Here is an 18,903-nt window from a genome sequence, read left to right on the forward strand (position 1 = left end):
CAGAAGGAGGAGGATGAGAGATCGCGAAGGTGCGAAATGGAACTCTCTCAAATGTTGTTTAGAATTATCTTCCCTGTCCCTGCCGCGATGGCGTCTACACACCCCCTCTATTTATATCCATTCCGGATTCATCCTCTTCATTCAAGGAGTGAATCCGAACCCTCCCCGATAATTCGAGAACTCGCGATACTGACCACTGAGCAGCGCTGATTCCCACACTGCACAACAAGTCACATACCACAACCAGTCCAGTCAGGCCTGAGTAGAGAAAACAACAATGAAAAAAAAGAACGAAAAAAACGAAAACCCTTACCCCCAACACACATCATCAGGCCTCGAAAACAAGGCTAACCATTTCTCTCTCCGCCTCTGTTTGGCTGGATTTCCCCAGACCCGCAGCTCAGTCAAACCCCCAATGCGACTCCCCCCAATCACGACCGGCTGCGGTCTCGTCGCCGCGTCAGTCTAGATCTTCTCAGACTACAGAGCAGGACACAGAGCAAAGTTCAGTGTTCACATGCCAACTCAAGGCGCTGCATCACTGCAGGCATGAAGCGTGGCAGGCTGGGAACAGCGGACCGGCTGCCGTACAAAGGAACAGGTCACGGTACGGGAGTACAACTTCCCTCCATGTCCTATTTTAGACCCAGACTAGAAGCATCATGGAAGATATCGGAATACCCTTCAGTATACAGGTCGAATTCCAGGTACAGATTTGGGAATCCAACGCATGGGTAACACCCATGATGGTCAACGTTGCGGCTGCTTTATGGTGATCAACTCGTTGACCCGCACGCCACTCCAAACAGGGCAACGGGGCTGCTTAGTTCTACCAACCAAGCAGAGAATAAGTTCAAGAGGAGAAAAAAAGGTAGGATGGCAAAAACCACATACATCGCATTGTCCAATGGTCACCGTCCAGTAGAGGTAGACACCAAGAAAGATATAGACAAATAACAGTCATCGAAATATCATATCTGAACAGCTGACTCCCTCAAAAGCCCAATCGAATCAAAATGCTTCCTGACAAACGAGACTAAAAGACGGGGGGGAATCGTGCATCAAACAAAACACTAGATGAACAATGAAGAAACCAAAAGAAAAGACGTCCAATTCAGAACCCAACCGACGGCCTTATTCGATCATTGGCTTACCAAGCCCGTGATAGCCCGACGAATATGTAAAGCCCCCCAAAAAGCAGATCAGAAGTCCTTGACGAGTCTCCTGCACGGCAGAAAGGCAGGATACCAATCGGCTCGTGGGATCATCGACATACGTCGCCAAGACCGGGGGTGGTAGACCGAGTGTTCCAGACGGACGGTCACCAGCGCCGCGTTAGGAAGGTGAGACGGTGAGACCGCGTATCTCCTTGCCTGCCGACTGCCTCGTCACGCTTCCCCGGTCTCCATTTCTTCCCTGATCTGCTCGCCAATGATAATGCTGATCAGTCTTCGGTGCATGTCTGCCTCTGTCCAGCCAATCTGGCCCGTGCCACCCGCCTGCAGGTCGCCACGAGCCAGCTCGTGCACAAATCGGTCAATTATAGCGAATTGCGTCTCCGTGACGCGCACTCCATGTCTGCCGTCCGACGTCCAAATCCAGTCGCCGATGATATCAGAACGTCCAGGGGCTGAGTAGTAGGGGAACCGCTCCGGATGTCGTTTTGATAGCCGGTAAAGACGACGGAGAAGAATGTAGTGCTCGTCGCTGAAATAGCCAGAGACGGCGAGCGGGAAATGAGGTTCATACGCCTCGGCCGCGACTTGTTCTTCTTCTGCCTCTTCTTCCTCCTCCGGCGAAGCTTGTCGATCTTCAATAGGTCGAGCAACGTCGGAAGCAGGTGATGTCGGCTCGTAGTGGTCCTGTTCAATAGACTGCAGCTTCCTTGGCGTTTCATCCAGTCCTTCGAGACGCTCTTGATCATCGAGGTGTGTCCCCACGTCTTTGGTTGATCTGACGTCAGGCACTTCCTCGTTCTCAACCCTTTCCGAGAAATCCTCGCTCGCAAGACCATTAGCTGGCGCAATCGCATTCCGTTTTGGGGCTTTCAGCCACCCTGGCGTCAGACTAGTGATTTTTCGGAACCAGGATGATGCTTGGACATCCCCGTCGGCAGTTCGAGTCTGTGCAGGTGTGAGCGAATTTCCTTCGTGCACGGACACGTCGTCGGCTAGCGCGGTAGCTGACATATTGCCATCTTCACTCTCTTGCTCAATTTGATGGGCACGTTGCCTCTCACTCTCGTGCCTTGTCGTCGGATCTATCTGAAATGTATCATCATCCGAAATTCTGTTGGGGCTTGACTCGAGATAGATGTCGGACACGTGCTCATCGTCTTCAGAGCCATGGCCCTCCAAGGCTTCTCGTTGAGACTCCGGACTCGAGCGATGCTGCTTTGGCGATTGTTCATTTGCGCTTTTGGCTGGGCTGCTCTGCCCATAATAATGACGGATGTGGCGTGGCGTCTCCTCCCCACGAAGCACTGTAGAAAGATCTACCGCCTGTTCACGGAGTCGCTTGACTCGCGAATGGCCCAAGAACGGGACCTTGTCGTTCGTGTGGGTCCATGGGGCGGGAGAGAAGGTTCCTCGATATTCACCTGCTGCTTGGCTTGAGCTGCTTTTTAATGGGCTGGATTGTTGTCCTACTTCGATATCTTGGATGTCGTGGTCGTTCTGAAATGTTGACGAATGATGGGAGAGATTGCTATGGTCTCTTGCTTCTTGTTGCCAGATATCCTCGTACCCCTCTTCTTCATCTCCATTCTCGTACATGGCTTGCACATTACTATCAAGATGCGCTTCTGGCTGTTCGTCCGGCAAGCCATCTTCCTCATCAGGCTCGCTCCCATATTCGTAGCCATTGTCATCCACTTCAGGACTCTGCGGGCCAGCTGCGTCGCTATCAACCACAATGACTTGACTCGTGCTGGCCATCTGAATCTCTCGACTGACAGCTTCCCTCTCCCTTTGCCATTCCTCCAGACGCCGTTTCATTTCCGTACTTGGAGTATCCTTGATGGGAGCTTCGTGGATTTCTTGCTGTGGCGTCTCGGTGAATATTGTGCCGCGTTTCCCCTTCAAATTTGCTTCAACCGACATCGTCCGCCTGGCTTGTTCGATCTCCGCTTTCCTTCGCCTCTTTGCAAGTTCTTGGGCAAGCCCCAAGCCTGCGCGCAATTCACGTCTTATCCTGGGATTGAAGTCACTGAACAGTAGCTCCAGGCGTCTTCTTGGCCCTTCAAGACTCGAAATTTGCTCTCTTAAGTCAGGGGTTCCGGGCGTAGGGACAGGTGCACCTTCATAAGGACGCCGAAGGGCACCTTCCAGAACTATACCTGCGCGAATGATTTTGACCCACCTTACGATGGGGTTTCTCATCCTGGTAGCACGGGATGTAGGCGTCGGGGCAGGTGAGACAGCAGGGGTGGGCTGCTTCTGTTCGGTGAATCTCGAGCCTCCGCTAGATGAGGGTCGTGGTTCGGGCTCAGTTGATCGCACAGGAGCACGAGCCGCAGTCTTTTCTGTCGAATTTGGTCCGATTTCCGTCGCTGGATCTGGAGATTTTTGTTTATTATGCAGGTTCAATGTCGACACCTTGCGCTTCGATCTTTGTCCAATTGCGATTTTCTCGCGCTCCAAAAAAGGTTTGAGGGCACTCTGGGCTGTCTGCGAGTTAATGCTCAGGCCGTGTTGTTTGACCGATGGTAGTGTATCCAATGAGACCATGCTGAATCCTTCGCTTTCCATAATAGAATCAAACTCCCTGTGTTCGTCCGTCGGATCGTTTGCAACACCATGGGCGTTGTGATCAGGGCCCGCCTCCATAACAGGAGCCTCTGCTTCAAACTGAACGGGTCGATCATCATCGTCTAAAGACGATGATGTTGGGCTTGGGTAAGAGCGTGGTGGCCTTGGTGTGTGGCCTGCATGTAGCGTGTTATCCGGCGAAAATATCTGGCTCTCCCGTGACGGTGACGGCATTTTAGACGGGGTAGATTGCGGCTCTCCCTCCTGGTTATTTCCATAGATTTGATCTATAAGAGTAACATCCGGTGTCTCGTAAGTGCGCTCGTGGTTGATTCGCGGGGTGTTTCCATCCCACGCACTCGCACCGGGACGCTCCTCGTCGCCACCATTCTCAAAGGTGTCGACGGCCATGAAGTCTTCCGGCAGAGCGTCATCATCAGAATCAGCGTCACCAGCAAGATTCAACGGACTCCAGCGCGGTTCAGGTTCGGGTTCGGGTTCGGGTTCAGGCTCGACAAGATTAGCCGCATTGTCGTCCACGATATCAGTAGCCGGTTCGCCGCTATCCACCAGATTCTCATCGACAGGCTGTTTCCGTGGCCGACCTCGTTTTCTCTTCTGTCCACTTGTGCCTCCCGGACCCGGTGTGTGTCCAGGACTGCCTGCTGCGGGCGCCGCGTCCTCTGCTTGTATATCCGATTTCCGTGGGCGTCCCCGGCGTCTTCTCGGTGTCTGATCCGCATAGTCTTCGGCGTCTTTCAGTGGGATCTTGGTCGTCGTGCTTGTTGACGGTCTCAGCCGCTTGCGCGATGGACTCCCTTGATTCATTTCCTCGTCTTGTGTGGCCTCAAGTGTTACTCGAATTCTCCACGGGCTCAGGTTCCCGTCCCCTAGTGTCTTATCCGGAGATAACGATTGCTGTTGGACATTTAGCCTTCTCGACGGAGACGCTGGAAGAAGAACATCGCCGAGTTGAATCGAGTGAGCGCTCTTGGCAGGACTGAAGTTGATGCGCGGCCGCTTTCCCTTGCCCGTCCGCGGGGTCTGGAGAAGCTTGAAATTTGCGGGCGACATGAAGCTTTGACGACCGGAAAACGGTCTGATCGGGGACGATATTAGATATTCGACGTCGCCAGGGGGCCCAAGAATGTCGGGTGAAGAACTGGGGCTGGAGCTCTGCGAAATCATTGCGACAGGCAGTAAACAGTGCGGTGAGTGGAGAGGGGCGATCCTGCTCCAGATCGCGTCGTCGCGCAACAAAAGTGATTGGGTTGAAGGAATTCGCGACGCGATCAGACAATCGGAAACTTCATGGTTGATGCGATGGCCTGTCTTCTCACCAAGTCTGGACTCTGACAATATGAGCCCGCTGATCCAACATAAACAAGTCTCCCGATCTGGCAGGCCGAGAGTCCGGGCCGACTCCAAAGGAGGGCAATACGCGTCGGGCTTATGTAAGCGGGAGAATATTATTCCTTCCGGTCCCATCTGGCCAGATTGTATCACGTGACTGGTTGAGATGAGGCACCTGTAACTGTAAGAGATGCACTCTGAAACCGTCTGGTTGGTCCGCCATGATGAGAAAGAGCTCAGCAAACCAGATTATGTCTAGCCCCTCATGTTGACGCCCACCGTTTGTTAATAAGACAATACAACCATCAGTCACTACTACAGATGCACACCTTCTGTTCGTACTATCCAGCAGTCAGCTCTGGAAACGGGAAAGAATACGGAGTAAGAAAATGATCGACAAGCCTTCTTTCCCTTCCCCGCAAATATCCCCCACCGGAGATGCCTATCTGGGCCTAGCGTGGTATCCGAGATCCGACCACGCGATTTTTGCCTCGTCGCCTTGTGGCCTGGTTGACCTCAGGCAGCACTAGCCTGAGCCATCGTCAACTTTGTGGACCGAGCAACATTGCTTGTCTCTCGCTTGGACATCAAGCCGTCATCTTCGGAGAAATTTTGTGTTCCTTTCATCTACAGTGTGGAGTCGTTTTGAGCATACACATCCAGGTCATTCACTCAATACCCCAGACACCGCAAAGTTACCCCTTAGTGCACTCATACTGGAACCGTCCAGCCTGTTGACAATACGCATAGTGACTGCATGCGGCACGAAACCCCTGCACATCCCCAACCACTGACTGAGCATTGCAATACAATTGGAGCTTGCCGTCGATTCCGTCTTTGCTCGGTTAATTTACGAGTCGTATCGGCAAATCAACAGTGAACAGGGAGGAGGGTCATCGCAGTCACCCCAGCTTCTTGCTAGCGTCCTGTGCTTTGTTTTCCCCGCTCGCTGGTCAGAGGTGCCGTCATGAGGTGAATGGAAGCTAAAGGCTAGTGACGTTGGTATTTATTTGTTGATTATGGTTTATTTTCCAATACTTAATCGACGCTCATCTCATCTCCGTGGCTGTTTTCGTTCTGTGCTGTGTCCTGCTCGGATAACTCCTCGTGTCCTGCTTGTATACTTTGCTATCTTCCTCACTGTCACCATTCTCCTGGGGCTCAAGATGCATGTCAAGCATTATCTCTCTGCCGTCCTGTATGGGTTGCCAGTCCTAGCCCAGAACTCACAATCATCGCATGCCTCGTCAGCCAGCGCTTCTCCTGCCGACCCCTTCAAGGTCTATACCATCAGCGCAGAGAACATCACGGCTAAATTCATTCCATACGGAGCACGCTTGATCTCTCTGCTCGTTCCTGACCGCGACGGCAAAGATCAGGATGTCGTCATTGGCTATGATGATCCAAAGGAATATCTCAACGACACTGAAACGGTGCACACCTTCTTCGGTGCCGTTGTTGGCCGGTATGCCAATCGGATCAAGAACGGCACGTTCACCATCGGTTCATCCGAATATCATGTGCCGAAAAACGAGAATCACGGAGTCGACACCCTTCATGGTGGCAATGTGGGCTATGATCAACAGAACTGGACTGTCACGGCGCACTCCAAGTCAGCTGTGACGTTCACTCTGCTCGATCAGGGCCTGGAGAAATTCCCTGGGGACGTCATTACCCACGCTACCTACAGCGTCGACACGACCGTCACCCCCGAGAACCCGCAAGGTCTCCCCCAGCTGACCACCAAACTGGTCTCCCTGGCCCTCACGGAGGCGACCCCCATCATGCTCTCCAACCACATTTATTGGAACCTGAACGCCTTCAAGGCCCCCAACGTCCTCAATGACACCTTCCTGCAACTCCCGCTATCCAACCGCATCATCGCCACAGACAGCATTCTGATCCCCAACGGCACCATCCTCGGCGTCGACAGCGCCTTCAACGGCGCTGCAGACTTTACCACCGGCAAATTCATCGGCCGCGACCTCGAGGATAGCCACGGCATGTGCGGCCTCGGCTGCACAGGCTATGACACCTGCTTCCTCGTGGACCGGCCCCCTCAATACGCCGCCCCGAACTCGCTCGTCCCCATCGTACGCATGAACTCTAGCGCAACGGGCATCAGCATGGAAGTCTCGGCCAACATGCCCGCGCTGCAGATCTATACCTGCGACAACGCCCAGATGGACTACGTCGCCATCAAGCCGTCGCAGGAGAAACGCAACAAGGAAGAGGGCAAGGAGGGCGCGAAGAACGTCATGCAGTATGGTTGCGTGGTCATTGAGCCCGAGGGCTGGGTCGATGGTATCAACCATCCTGAATGGGGACAGCTGTCGGAGCAGATCTTCTCGCCTGCTGATGGGCCTGCGATCAACTGGGCCACTTACAAGTTCGGCACTGTCTAAATTCCAGGCTGGTTTTTTTTTTTTTTTTTTTTTTTTTGCGTCTTGGTAGTGGTGGTGGCCGGAATTCGATGTCCATTCCTAATTCACTCATAGCACCTCTATAGCTGTTCCTTGTGAGCCATGTACATAATATTACCCGTCAAAGCATTCATTGAGTCGGCCTTCACGTAGTAATCATAATTCCAGCAAGACCGAATCAGCAAAACTATGGTACAGAAATATAAGCTCAAAACTAAATGGCAAAGCCATCATATTCTAAATGGGTATCATATGGGAGATCAATCCACCGCTATTCTGATGAAATATCTCAAGCCTTCACGACCTGCAGGGTATGCGTAAAACCAACGGGTACAGAACAATTGTCTTTGATGCTTCACCCCCAGCCTGCTAATGTCCAGCTCGATCGATCTCCTCCCGACCGCAGACCAGAACGCCGGTCTGGAGCGTGGGCATATTCCAAGTCCCGGGTCGCGCCAGCAAGACCATGTTGAAGATACTTCTCCCGCTCGACCTCGACCTGTCCCCTGATCTTCAGGCTCGCCACCAGGCTAGCTCCAGCCCAGGGGCCGAGTGACTCCACCTCGCGCAGTACGCCTTGCACCTGGGGTTTCAAATCCTTATCTTTATTGTTGCGCCGTAGCTTCTGCTCGACAAAATCCACCTCCTCTTCGGGTTCGCCGCCCCCTCGAGGGCGAGTATCAGGGTTGGTCAGAGGTTCCGAGGGCGGCGCAGCAGAGTCTTCGCTATCATTCCCGGAAGTTGCCTGTTTCTGGGACCGCAAGGCCAGCCGTTTTTGCCCTGCCTTAAGGGACGCCTCACCTCGAACAGGATCCCAACCATACATCTTGACCATGGCTGACACCTCGTTGAGTACTCGCCTCCGGATTCCGGGTATCTGAGAGCCTCCACCGACAAAAACAATTCGTGACATACAGGTACCACGAATATCAGGCGGTAAAGCTAAAAGCGTAAGGTACACCAACAGGGGTATGGCTTTCTCCTCGTCGTCCACATCACGCTCCGTTACCCCCTTGGCAAAGAAAACCTTCTCCACTGGCTCGGAGAGTTTGCCGAAAGGAAGATCGATGTATGCCGAGCCGGGCTTCGACGGAGATGGAATAGAGACTATTCTATCGCTGATTGAGTCAGACGGCTGGGAGGTTGGCTGTTCGTCTTCCGAAGTTGGTGGTCCTTGCGAATCCGGTGGTAAGTGATCGCCGCCATCTACCTGAGGTTTGCACCAGGCAAACCGGCTGATTATTTCCTCGCAGTATTCAAAATCGACCGTAATATCGTCTACTTCCAATTCTTTCCCGCCACCCGCAATTAGAGTAAGCATCTTTCCTGTCTCCTGAAGCAGAGATCGCATGGCTCTTGTACTTCGTTTGGTCGCGATCTCCCTAAATTCGTAAATCCCGGTCACGGTAGTCTCAGCCCATCCCAGGTCTATCACTAACGCCGAACGAACTCCTGCTGCAATGGCGGCCATTGCAGGGCTTGGAAGAAGTGTGATGCTGGGAAATCGCCATCGGCTGAAGAGAGTGGACAAAACTGACGACAGTAACGGATGGGGCATAATAGATGGGATGACCAGAACCAATCTCGACGTGCCCGCATCTGTCAACAAATACTTGTTGTATGTTTCCCGAAATACCCGTTCGATCTTATCCTCAATGAGCCCCAGGTCGACCTCACGTAGGTTCATTCTCCACAGCTCATATGCGCCTGCCCATTCCTCTGCCCTGACCTGTCGCGGGGACGTGGTATTCAAGGCCCCTTTCAGCCATCCTCTGTAGTCTCCAGCCCTCCTCGAATCTTCAGGCCCATATCCGACAACACACGTGGGTGTACTATCGCCCTCAAATCCAGCGCGAAGCCATCGGGATCCCAACTCAAAAACTATCGCATCTTCCTCTCCGCGAAAGGAAGAGCCACCAGAGCCGGCACTTGCAAAGGATGAATTATTGGAACGCGAGGGGTGTTGAGGCGTGTGAGGGGAGGATGGTCTGCCGGCTTGACTTTGACGTAGATGCGAGGGGAGATTGGTATTGATCGAAAAGGACCTTTTATCGTCACTTGAAGGAGTAGTCGCCATTTCTTCTCACTCGCCCTGGTTGGGGTCCTAAAGCTGTCGTTGAATTGCGTGGGCTTTCAATGCAGGACGCGGGGACGGACTGATTGGGTGTTGTCCATGCGCGTCATTTCTCTTCCGGCACTGGCGACAGCAGTGATAATCAATGTGGTAGTAGTATGGATATGCTCAAATCTCTCATCAGATCCGAATTGATCAGATCTCTCTTGATATTCCAGCCATGTATCACCATTAGCTGAAGGCGCGACCTGCCTCTTGTTGTCTGCACGGATCTTCTGTCGGGCCGTCGTATTGATTCCCCGATGTCAAAACAACAACACCGCAGCAACAATATATTGACCATTGTCCACGCAAGCACGCGGTAGTCAGAACGGTTGTTAGTTTGTTTTCTTGGTGGCTTTTTTGATGGTTTTTGTCAGTAATTTTGTGGCCGTCTGAATGGGGATTCCTGGGTAGGTGAAATATTTTCCTCTCGTTGCAGTTCCCAAAGCAGAGATATATTCTGCTATATATGTCTACGCCCAGGATATCCGATCCTCCAGGAATTGTTGGATGACTGAGTGGCAAGTGCATAAGACACATAAAATCTGACGTCCAACAGTCTTATCAATGCCATTGGCTCTGGAGAACGTATCTCGCTGTCTAAGTTGGCAGTAACTCACTTCGAACGGACTTCAAGACCCATTCGCATTGCCGTTGACATCTCAATATGGCTGTTCCAAGTGCAAGCCGGCCGAGGTGGAAGGAATCCAGAACTCCGAACATTATTTTATAGATTGTTGAAATTTTTGGCGCTACCCATCCACCCACTGTTTGTGTATGATGGGAAGGACAAACCACCCTTCAAGCGAGGCAAAGCAGTCTCCGGGCGAAGTTACGGGAGCGCGCCCATAATCCGACTGTCCAAAATTTTAATCGACTTATTTAAATTTCCTCGTCATGATGCCCCGGGGGAGGCCGAAGCAGAATGCGCCAGGTTACAGAGAGCAGGAGTCGTCGATGCTGTGATGAGCAACGATGTCGACGCTTTGATGTTTGGCTCAGGGCTGACCGTGATGAATTTTTCGAAAGAGACCGGGTCTAGCACCTCTGCAGCTACACATATAACCTGCTATAGGATGTGTGACTACCTGGGTGATCCATCGAACGTGACTCTCGACCAGGCCGGGATGATCTTGTTCGCAATGCTTAGTGGGGGTGATTATCTACCATCTGGTGTGCCCAAATGTGGCAGCAAATTGGCCGCGGAAATAGCCAAAGCAGGATTTGGGGCAGACCTGCTCGACGCCATTCAATCCGATGGCCCTGAGCTTGACATCAAATTGGAGGAGTGGAGGGAAAGACTTCAGTACGAGCTAGAGCAGAACGAGAGTGGCTATTTCCAAACGAAACATAAAGCAGTGCGCATTCCGGAAGCCTTTCCTGATAGGACAATACTGTCATATTATGCGAACCCTGTGGTGTCGTCGTCGGCAGAGATTGCGGCTCTGCGACACCGTCTAGCCACTGCTTGGGATCAGGAGATTGACGCTCTGGAATTGCGAAGGTTTACTGCCGACACGTTCGAATGGAATTACCGTTCTGGGGCGAGGAAGGTGATCCGCCTACTCGCCGAACCCCTTGTTTCCTACAGGCTTCGCCTGCAAAGACACCCGGCAGCCTTCCCACAGAATCCTCCTTTTTCCGACAATGTTGGACAAATGCTTCAGAAAGTATACAAGAGCCGAACCAGCTTTAGCACAGACGGCTTGACTGAGTTGCAGTTGGACATTGTTCCGATTGATGTCGTTGGCTTGGATTTACTTGCTGAGGAGCCGAACCCTCCAATGCCATCTCAGGAGACAATACTAGTTTCTGGAGACGAAGAGGAGGACGTGGAGGTGGTCACAGAGGCCGTAGCCCAGTCTCCGATCAAGAAGCGGACATCTAAGCGTTTTGACCCCTTTTCTGTTGAGAAAGTCTGGATCTTCGAGACTTTGGCCAGTCTCGGGATACCGGAGGTCGTGCAGAGTTGGAAGAAAGAGCAAATGGAGAAGGCTGCTGCTCCAAAAAAGACAAGCAACCGGAGAACTGGGCCGCGGAAGAAGGGACCGATTGACCCCGGCATGAAAAGAGGCAGCATCCTCAAGTATGGCACCCTCACGAAACAAAAGTCAGACATTTCAGAGTACAAAGGTGCGCAGTTATTCGATGCGGCGATCTCCGCCACGCCAACAAAGACAAGCGTCTCAAGATCTCAACCTGTCGAATGGTCTCCCGATGCCTCAATGATGGGATCCCCAGCTTATGGCGGATACAGTCAGCATCATGTACTTGGCCTCCAGCCACGAATGTACCAAGATGTGGATGATCTGATCAAATCTTTCACTTCCTCGTGCAGCATCTCCCCGGAACTGAACAGCAAACGGCATGCTATGGCCATCCGCTCCCGTGGCGGATATCAGCGTGCAACTGTCGTTCCAGGCGATGTCGAGGTGCAAACTCTTGCCGCAAGTGATCCCGAGTCTGAGATGGAGTACTCCCCATCGCGCTTGTTCTCTGGAAGAATTAGAATGACATATTCTAATGTCAGCTACAATGACCCCATCGAACTGGGCCGATCTCCAAGAGTGGCTCTTTCTGTGCCTGAATCAGTCGCCAAATATGATGCCAGTCGACATAAGACGCGAAAAGCTGCACAGACATCGTCTAAGTCTCAAGCAGAGATTAGCCAGGACGTTTCTGAATTGCAACATGCCATGTCTACAATCGTCCTAGATGACGGTAGCCCGTGCAAGGCTTCTAGAAATCGTGACTTCCTGACCCATCCCAGAGCCCTACCCCGCAGGACACCGAGACTACCTGAAGATGATATTCCAGACTCTAAGATACAGGTGAAACGCTCTCTACGCAGCCAAAAAGATGTTTCTTTGGCAGTGAAGCAGTCATGTGAGAAAGTCGAACAGAGGCTCTCTCAGCATAGTCCACCAGCGCCGTCACTCTTAAAACCTTCCGTGAAAAAAGTGTCCAAGCCGGAAGCCAAGTTGAAAGAGCAGATTCATCCGAATAAGGGGACGGATTCCCACAAGAATGCGTCACACGTGGACTTCGTCGTGGTGCGTGATGATGGAACCTGGACGACAGAAGCCGAACCCCAATCTGAGCTGGCCTCGGAGAAGCTTGAAATTGACCAGGACACAACCAATGAAAAGAGGAAGAAGAAACGCATCCCGCGCGTGAGCATTCTGGATTTGAGCTGAGGTCGTCTTGTTGCTGGTTCTCAGCGCTTGCTTTCCGTTGGCCAATTTTAAGGATTTGAAGCAGTATTTAGGCGTTAGGAGGATACCTGGGATGTTGGAGTTCGGGTTGAATTGGTGTATTTTCCTTCCTGATATTGAGCATTTTTTTGTTTCCTTTCATCTCCTTGGTGATCGCCAGCTTCACTTTGAGATATGGCTCCGCCTCCAGATGTATACAGAACATGGAAATCCTATGAGAAGTCTCCTTTTAACAACGAGTAGAAGGGTTGCGACAGGGCGGCTTGGGGTATGATAGCCCTCGCATTCAAGACAGATTATTGTAGATTGTCTCTTTATGAGTGTCTATTTTGACAGCAATGGATCGAAGATGACATTGAGTGGTATAGAGGTAAGAAACGACAAAAGGGGGGTTTCCAGGTACTAGATCACGATCAACAAGCAATATGATCGGTTTCTTGGAGGGAATTGTATGTTCTATATGGAAAAAGATCAAGTGAGCGAACAGCACAACGGCGAGGCTCTCAACCAAATACTTTGAGGAATCCCCACAGGCCAATTCCGCTCAGGACCGGGATAGTGAAATTGTCATCCCAGCTGAACATGTCGATGAACTCGCTCCCGGCAGCGACAAAGCCGGAAACAACGCTCATGACACCCAGCGCCAGCGGGCCGGTGACGACCCCGCGCGAGGTATCGGCGGTCCATCCGAGCAGGCCCTTGACGGAGTCCGGAAGCAGATTCAGACGTCCTGTGAACATGAACGCTCCTTCGGGGTCGTTGGGGAAAGGACCAACGTAAGGAACGAACCAGCCCCAGAAGGCAGCGGCGGTGAAGACGCCAACGAACCAAGCAGCCAGTGTACCAGCAAAGCTCTTGCCTTTGCGCAGCTGGAAGGTGTGCCGGCCGTAGAGGCGGCCGAAAGTGGAGGCCGCAGTATCGCACCAGCTGAGAAGCAGTACGCCCATCACCCCGACGTCCTTTGGGAAGAATCGCAGGACGACGTATGCGCCCAACAGATACCAAATCACGCCGTTATAGCCCGACACCTCTGTTTCTCGCATGAGCGCTCCAAGGCAGCGAGTGTAGAATCTGTTCACCCTCTCTGAACGATGCCGGATAACGTCTGTCGCGGCGATGGGTACGAGCGCTCCGAATAACCAAGGGGTAATTTGGAGGGTCTGGATGCCGCGGCTGTACAGGTGAAGAGCGACGAAGCCGATGGAGACATGGAGGAGCTTGCGCGGAATCTCATGACGGTGAATAAATCTACGGTAGCGAGTATGAAGGGGAATCAGACCCAGAGGGGACGGTGACCGGGAGATATCATGCCAGCGGCCAGTGCCCTTGGCGGAACTGGGGGAGAGATAGTTGGAGGGCGGCGTGCGGCCACCGGTTATCAACGTGTCTGGGCCGTTGGCAGGTATCATAGGGTTCGAGCGCCTCTTCCGCGGTGAGCGAGCAGGAGCTTTTGGGCTGCGAGACCGACTCGGTGGCCGATCTGAATCCGTATCCACACCATCACTGCCTTCCTCCGAGACTTGCACTAGACGCTGCCGTCGCGCCGCAGACCGTGTTGTGGGGCCGGCATATCCTTCTCGCGAAGATGACCTGCCTGAAGGAGTAGGAGACGGAGAGATGACTCGAGGAGTCGCCGGGATATTGTCGACAGGAGAGGGCATCTCAACCGCTCTGACGACGAAAGGCGGAAGAACCGGAGTTTGTATCAACCCAAAAAAAGGTTGTCGGCGTGAAGATATCTGGTCGCAGGAAAATGCGCCGAAGAGAAGAAGCTGATCAACTTTAAACGACGCAATGATGGGCAATTTGATGGTCGTGGCACAATTAATAGTAAGCTTGCGTGCGAGACAGACGGGTTATCGCGTGAGAAGTAGGCTGAGTCCCAAGGCAGAAACTCGACTGCGCATGTTGTTGTCAACTCAGAAAATGATCGACATAGCCTATAGACAGTTGAGAGGCAGAGGCAGATGAGTGATGGAGACAGAAGAGAGATATTACAAGTCAAATGCCTTTTTCCGGGTGTTTTCGTAGCTATCGTTCACTTTTCCTCGTCGTTTTCTTCACTTTGGATCCGCCCAATCCGTAGACGATCACGTGGAGAGGCGGCAGAAAGCACTCACCGCCTCCAGTATCTAATCGGCCATCTTCTGATAAGCCTTTTTTTTTCTGCGATGGAATTTGGTGAAGAAGCATAGATCATTGGGGCGGACATACAGATCTCTGAAGGTTCATTCTTGCACCGATCGCTATCATGGCTCCAAACCCGCCGAAGGGTACGTCGTCCAGAGCCTGGGATGCAGTGACCCCACCCCTTTCAGAATGGGTGCTTGAGGCTATGTCCTCAATGGGCTTCGCGCGGATGACCCCCGTGCAAGCCTCCGCCATTCCTTTATTCATGGCGCATAAGGACGTTGTGGTCGAAGCAGTTACTGGAAGTGGAAAGACGCTATCATTTTTGCTTCCCATCGTGGAGAAGCTTTTGCGCCTCGAAGAACCGATTAAGAAGCACCACATTGGAGCGATCATTATCTCCCCCACCCGGTAGGCTATGGTGCCATAGATGGAATGTCCCAAAGAACTTATGGCTGACTTGGCATTAAGAGAATTGGCATCACAGATTCATAGTGTCATGCAATCATTACTTGCGTTTCATCCTCCTTCAGCCGCCGCAATGACTCCACTGGACGACGATGATGCGCCTCGTCAGAAGTTTCCCTCGTCCACCCTCAAAGTCGTGCCTCAACTTCTCCTGGGCGGCTCTACCACCCCTGCGGAAGACCTGAGCAGGTTCTTGAAGCTGTCCCCGAACGTGCTTGTGTCGACGCCCGGACGACTGTTGGAACTCCTTTCTTCGCCGCATGTCCATTGTCCCCAGTCTTCATTCGAGATGCTAGTTCTTGATGAGGCAGACCGGCTCTTGGATTTAGGGTTTAAGGAGACACTGCAGAATATCTTGCGCCGGCTTCCTAAACAAAGACGAACCGGTTTATTCAGTGCCAGTGTAAGTGAGGCTGTCGACCAGATCGTTCGGGTTGGTCTGCGCAATCCGGTCAAGATTATGGTCAAGGTCAAGGGTACATCTGGGGTTGATGACAAGCGAACCCCTGCTAGGTCAGTTTGGCTTTTTATCTTTTTTATCGAAAATCTTCTAACTAGAGTCGGATCAGTCTGCAAATGACGTACCTGTCAACTCCTCCTCTACACAAATTTGCCGCCCTGAAAAACATCCTTTCCTCAGTTCAACCGACTCCTCAAAAATCGATTTTCTTCGTTTCGACATGCTCGGGCGTCGACTATCTGTCCGCGATCCTCCCACTGCTTCTTGGTGATGACTTCTTGTTGATACCCCTGCATGGCAAACACCAGGCAAATGTTCGCCAGAAGAACTTCAACCGCTTCCTAAGTTCCCATAGCCCGGCCATCCTCCTCACCACCGATGTCGCATCCCGAGGGCTTGATATCCCATCGGTCGACCTCGTTGTACAGATAGATCCTCCTTCCGATCCCAAGACCTTCATCCACCGATGCGGCCGTGCAGGCCGAGCCGGCCGGAGAGGTCTGAGTGTAGTGATGCTGCATCCTGGACGGGAAGAGGATTACGTTTCATTTCTTGACGTCAGAAAAACCCCTGTCGTTCCATTCTCCCCATCCATCTCATTCTCCGATGCCGATGCAACCTCTGCTACCGCGCGTGCCCGCAAGGCTGTGCTGGCCGATCGTGCATTGCATGACAGAGGCCAGAAGGCTTTTGTGAGCTGGCTTAGGAGCTATAGCAAACACCAGGCGAGCAGCATATTCCGTGTCGCGGATCTTGATTGGGAGGCGCTTGGGAAAGCATGGGGTCTGTTGAAATTGCCTAAGATGCCCGAGCTGAGATCCTTTACCGGTGATAAGACGCTTGGTGTCAGTCTCGATTGGGATAACTTTTCATACAAGGATAAGCAGCGGGAGAAACGCCGGAAGGAGCTTCTCCAGGAGGCTGCAGAGTCTGGTGTTTCCCAACCGTCTTCGAACAAGCGGCGAGCCAGCGAGAGCGTCGCATGGAGTCAAAATGCCGAGAACAAGAATAAAAAACTGCAACGTCGTGAGTACAAGAAGCTGAAGCAAGAGAAGACCAAGTGGGAGAATATGACGGAAGAAGAGAGACAGAAGGCCCGGGAAACAAAGGAGATGGTGGAAGAGCTAAGAGCGAAGAACTTGGAAGAACGACGGTTCAGACAAGCAGCAGCCAAAGCTGAGACAGCGAAGGCTGGCGGTGAGGACGAAGAGTTCAAGGGGTTTGACTGAGATACCATGCATATACACTATCCTCATAGACGATGTTTTAGACCTTCATGATACCTCTGTGTAACAACCAATGAACCACTTCCATCGAAGCAATCCTTCATTTTCGTTTTATATGCCAATATGCACAAAATACCCTTTTGGAAAGCCCTCTCAACAATCTTAGCGCACACTCCTTGACATATGGTACAATTGTCAACTTATCCGGTACGGCTCGAATGCTTGTCATCAGATTCCCCGACGTCCAGTTCGATAACAATACCCATCTGGTGGATCGAAGCATTTCTCTCACACGAATCTGCACACTCAGTTTTCATACCACCTTCCTCCTTCTCCTTCATTTGATCTATCTGCGTATTTCTTCCCCTCTCCTCCAACCCGCAGCTTATGGAGACAGGTATACAGGACGTCGCTGCACCACACCCGCGCTCTTCATCCACGATAACACTCTTCTCAAGCACCTTCATATCCGAAGAAACCTGAACCAACAGCGATGATCGGCGTGACAAAGGCTTGTCTACTCCATCCTCCATAATACCCTCACCACCACAAACAGACCCAGAATCCAGGACCTGACCGAGAGCCGCAGACGGCAACAGGTCTCCCGCAGCGGGCAGACCACTCCCCAGAATCTCCGGGTCGAGGGGCGTGGGCGTCCGCAATACTCCGCCGTTCTCCCCCTTCTCTTGCTGTAAAATCTGCAGCTGACACTGGAAACGCGGTTCCGGCTGCAGCGGTGGATGCGGATGCGGATGCGGACGCGGGCACAGCTGCCCGTATCCCTCAGATGGATATCCCACCAGTCCCGCTGATGATGTATTCGGGGCTATCCCCGCGGCATCGCTACACTGGAGACAGAAGCGCTGGCCGACGCCACGGGCGATATACCGGACAGGACAGACTTGAATGAGGGGCGAGGAGCATCCGTCTGGCGAGGGTAGGAGGCGGACTTGTGCGCATGGTTGAATCAGCTGCATGAAGGTGCAGGTGCAGGGGGGCCTGTTTGGCATGTACCAGCACATCGTTCTTGAAACTCACGCCAATGATAGGTGTTGCTGTTGCTGTTCGTAGTCTGTGTCTCTATTTCTCTGTGTCTCGGGAGAACGTGTTGCATGAGATGAGAAGGATGTCGCTGGAAGAACATGCAGGGAATGCGATGGCGACGGTATGGCCTATATAGAAGGCTGAGTGTTGACATCAGTTTGGATGTTTGCTCGCGGATAGCTCTCTTTGTCTGGTGATAGTGTATGACTTCAAACATCATGAACAGTCCTTTGAAAGACTTTTGGAATCTCGTGGTGGATGTGGTACCTAGGGGCATGGCAAACGGAGAGAATTAGAAGGCGTATAAGGGGCTCAAGAACTATCAAAGATTCCAGAGATATGCCATGTCAAATCAATTAGTCTAAATAGAGAAAAATGATGCGAATAACGTCTCCATTGTCAATATCAATGCCAAATTAACCTCGAATGTGGTGCTGAATGTGAAATGAAACCAAACATTTTCCTGTTTATGCCACACGCTTTGATGAGATAGCAGGAAAGCACACGAAACTCCAATTATCAAAAACAAAGACATTCAGTCTCGTCATCCTGTCGTGAGAGAGATTCCGCCAAGTAGAGCCTGCCAACTCCAGCTGAACAAACCAGAGGAGGCCGCTACAGGCATAATTTGAAAAGATGAAACAGGAGACGCCCAACCAGTTCCGAGACACAAACACCATGGACTACCCTCTGGGCCTCGCACTTCCCAAAAGATAGGG

At 52.2% G+C, this 18,903-nt stretch overlaps 7 protein-coding genes across 7 annotated transcripts, besides 4 other annotated features; 3 read left to right on the forward strand and 4 right to left on the reverse strand.

Annotated features, from left to right (window-relative positions):
- Positions 1–1,388: 1,388 nt before the first annotated feature.
- On the reverse strand, positions 1,389–4,937 carry ACLA_040940 (putative AT DNA binding protein; the record flags this gene model as incomplete). Its single annotated transcript, XM_001271303.1, has 1 exon — positions 1,389–4,937. The coding sequence occupies one exon, from the start codon at positions 4,935–4,937 to the stop codon at positions 1,389–1,391; it is 3,549 nt and encodes a 1,182-aa protein (XP_001271304.1).
- Positions 4,228–4,258: a microsatellite.
- Positions 4,228–4,263: a microsatellite.
- A 1,331-nt stretch (positions 4,938–6,268) lies between the features above and the next one.
- ACLA_040950 (aldose epimerase family protein) lies at positions 6,269–7,507 on the forward strand (the record flags this gene model as incomplete). The annotated part of the gene is made up of 1 exon (XM_001271304.1): positions 6,269–7,507. The coding sequence occupies one exon, from the start codon at positions 6,269–6,271 to the stop codon at positions 7,505–7,507; it is 1,239 nt and encodes a 412-aa protein (XP_001271305.1).
- Positions 7,508–7,519: 12 nt separating this feature from the next.
- Positions 7,520–7,543: a microsatellite.
- Positions 7,520–7,544: a microsatellite.
- A 336-nt stretch (positions 7,545–7,880) lies between these two features.
- On the reverse strand, positions 7,881–9,212 carry ACLA_040960 (putative actin-related protein RO7; the record flags this gene model as incomplete). The annotated part of the gene is made up of 1 exon (XM_001271305.1): positions 7,881–9,212. The coding sequence occupies one exon, from the start codon at positions 9,210–9,212 to the stop codon at positions 7,881–7,883; it is 1,332 nt and encodes a 443-aa protein (XP_001271306.1).
- Positions 9,213–10,606: 1,394 nt separating this feature from the next.
- ACLA_040970 (crossover junction endodeoxyribonuclease) lies at positions 10,607–12,838 on the forward strand (the record flags this gene model as incomplete). The annotated part of the gene is made up of 1 exon (XM_001271306.1): positions 10,607–12,838. One exon carries the CDS (start codon positions 10,607–10,609, stop codon positions 12,836–12,838), a length of 2,232 nt encoding a protein of 743 aa, XP_001271307.1.
- A 521-nt stretch (positions 12,839–13,359) lies between these two features.
- Positions 13,360–14,517, reverse strand: ACLA_040980 (diacylglycerol/polyprenol kinase family protein; the record flags this gene model as incomplete). The annotated part of the gene is made up of 1 exon (XM_001271307.1): positions 13,360–14,517. The coding sequence occupies one exon, from the start codon at positions 14,515–14,517 to the stop codon at positions 13,360–13,362; it is 1,158 nt and encodes a 385-aa protein (XP_001271308.1).
- Positions 14,518–15,107: 590 nt separating this feature from the next.
- On the forward strand, positions 15,108–17,143 carry spb4 (ATP-dependent RNA helicase SPB4; the record flags this gene model as incomplete). Its single annotated transcript, XM_001271308.1, has 3 exons — positions 15,108–15,397; positions 15,458–15,967; positions 16,024–17,143. 3 exons carry the CDS (start codon positions 15,108–15,110, stop codon positions 17,141–17,143), a joined length of 1,920 nt encoding a protein of 639 aa, XP_001271309.1.
- A 197-nt stretch (positions 17,144–17,340) lies between these two features.
- On the reverse strand, positions 17,341–18,117 carry ACLA_041000 (uncharacterized protein; the record flags this gene model as incomplete). The annotated part of the gene is made up of 2 exons (XM_001271309.1): positions 17,341–17,438; positions 17,460–18,117. The coding sequence occupies 2 exons, from the start codon at positions 18,115–18,117 to the stop codon at positions 17,341–17,343; spliced, it is 756 nt and encodes a 251-aa protein (XP_001271310.1).
- Between the last annotated feature and the right edge of the window lie 786 nt (positions 18,118–18,903).

Source organism: Aspergillus clavatus, genomic scaffold (assembly GCF_000002715.2).
Source record: "Aspergillus clavatus NRRL 1 1099423829802 genomic scaffold, whole genome shotgun sequence".
In the NCBI taxonomy this organism is placed as follows: Eukaryota; Fungi; Ascomycota; class Eurotiomycetes; order Eurotiales; family Aspergillaceae; genus Aspergillus; species Aspergillus clavatus.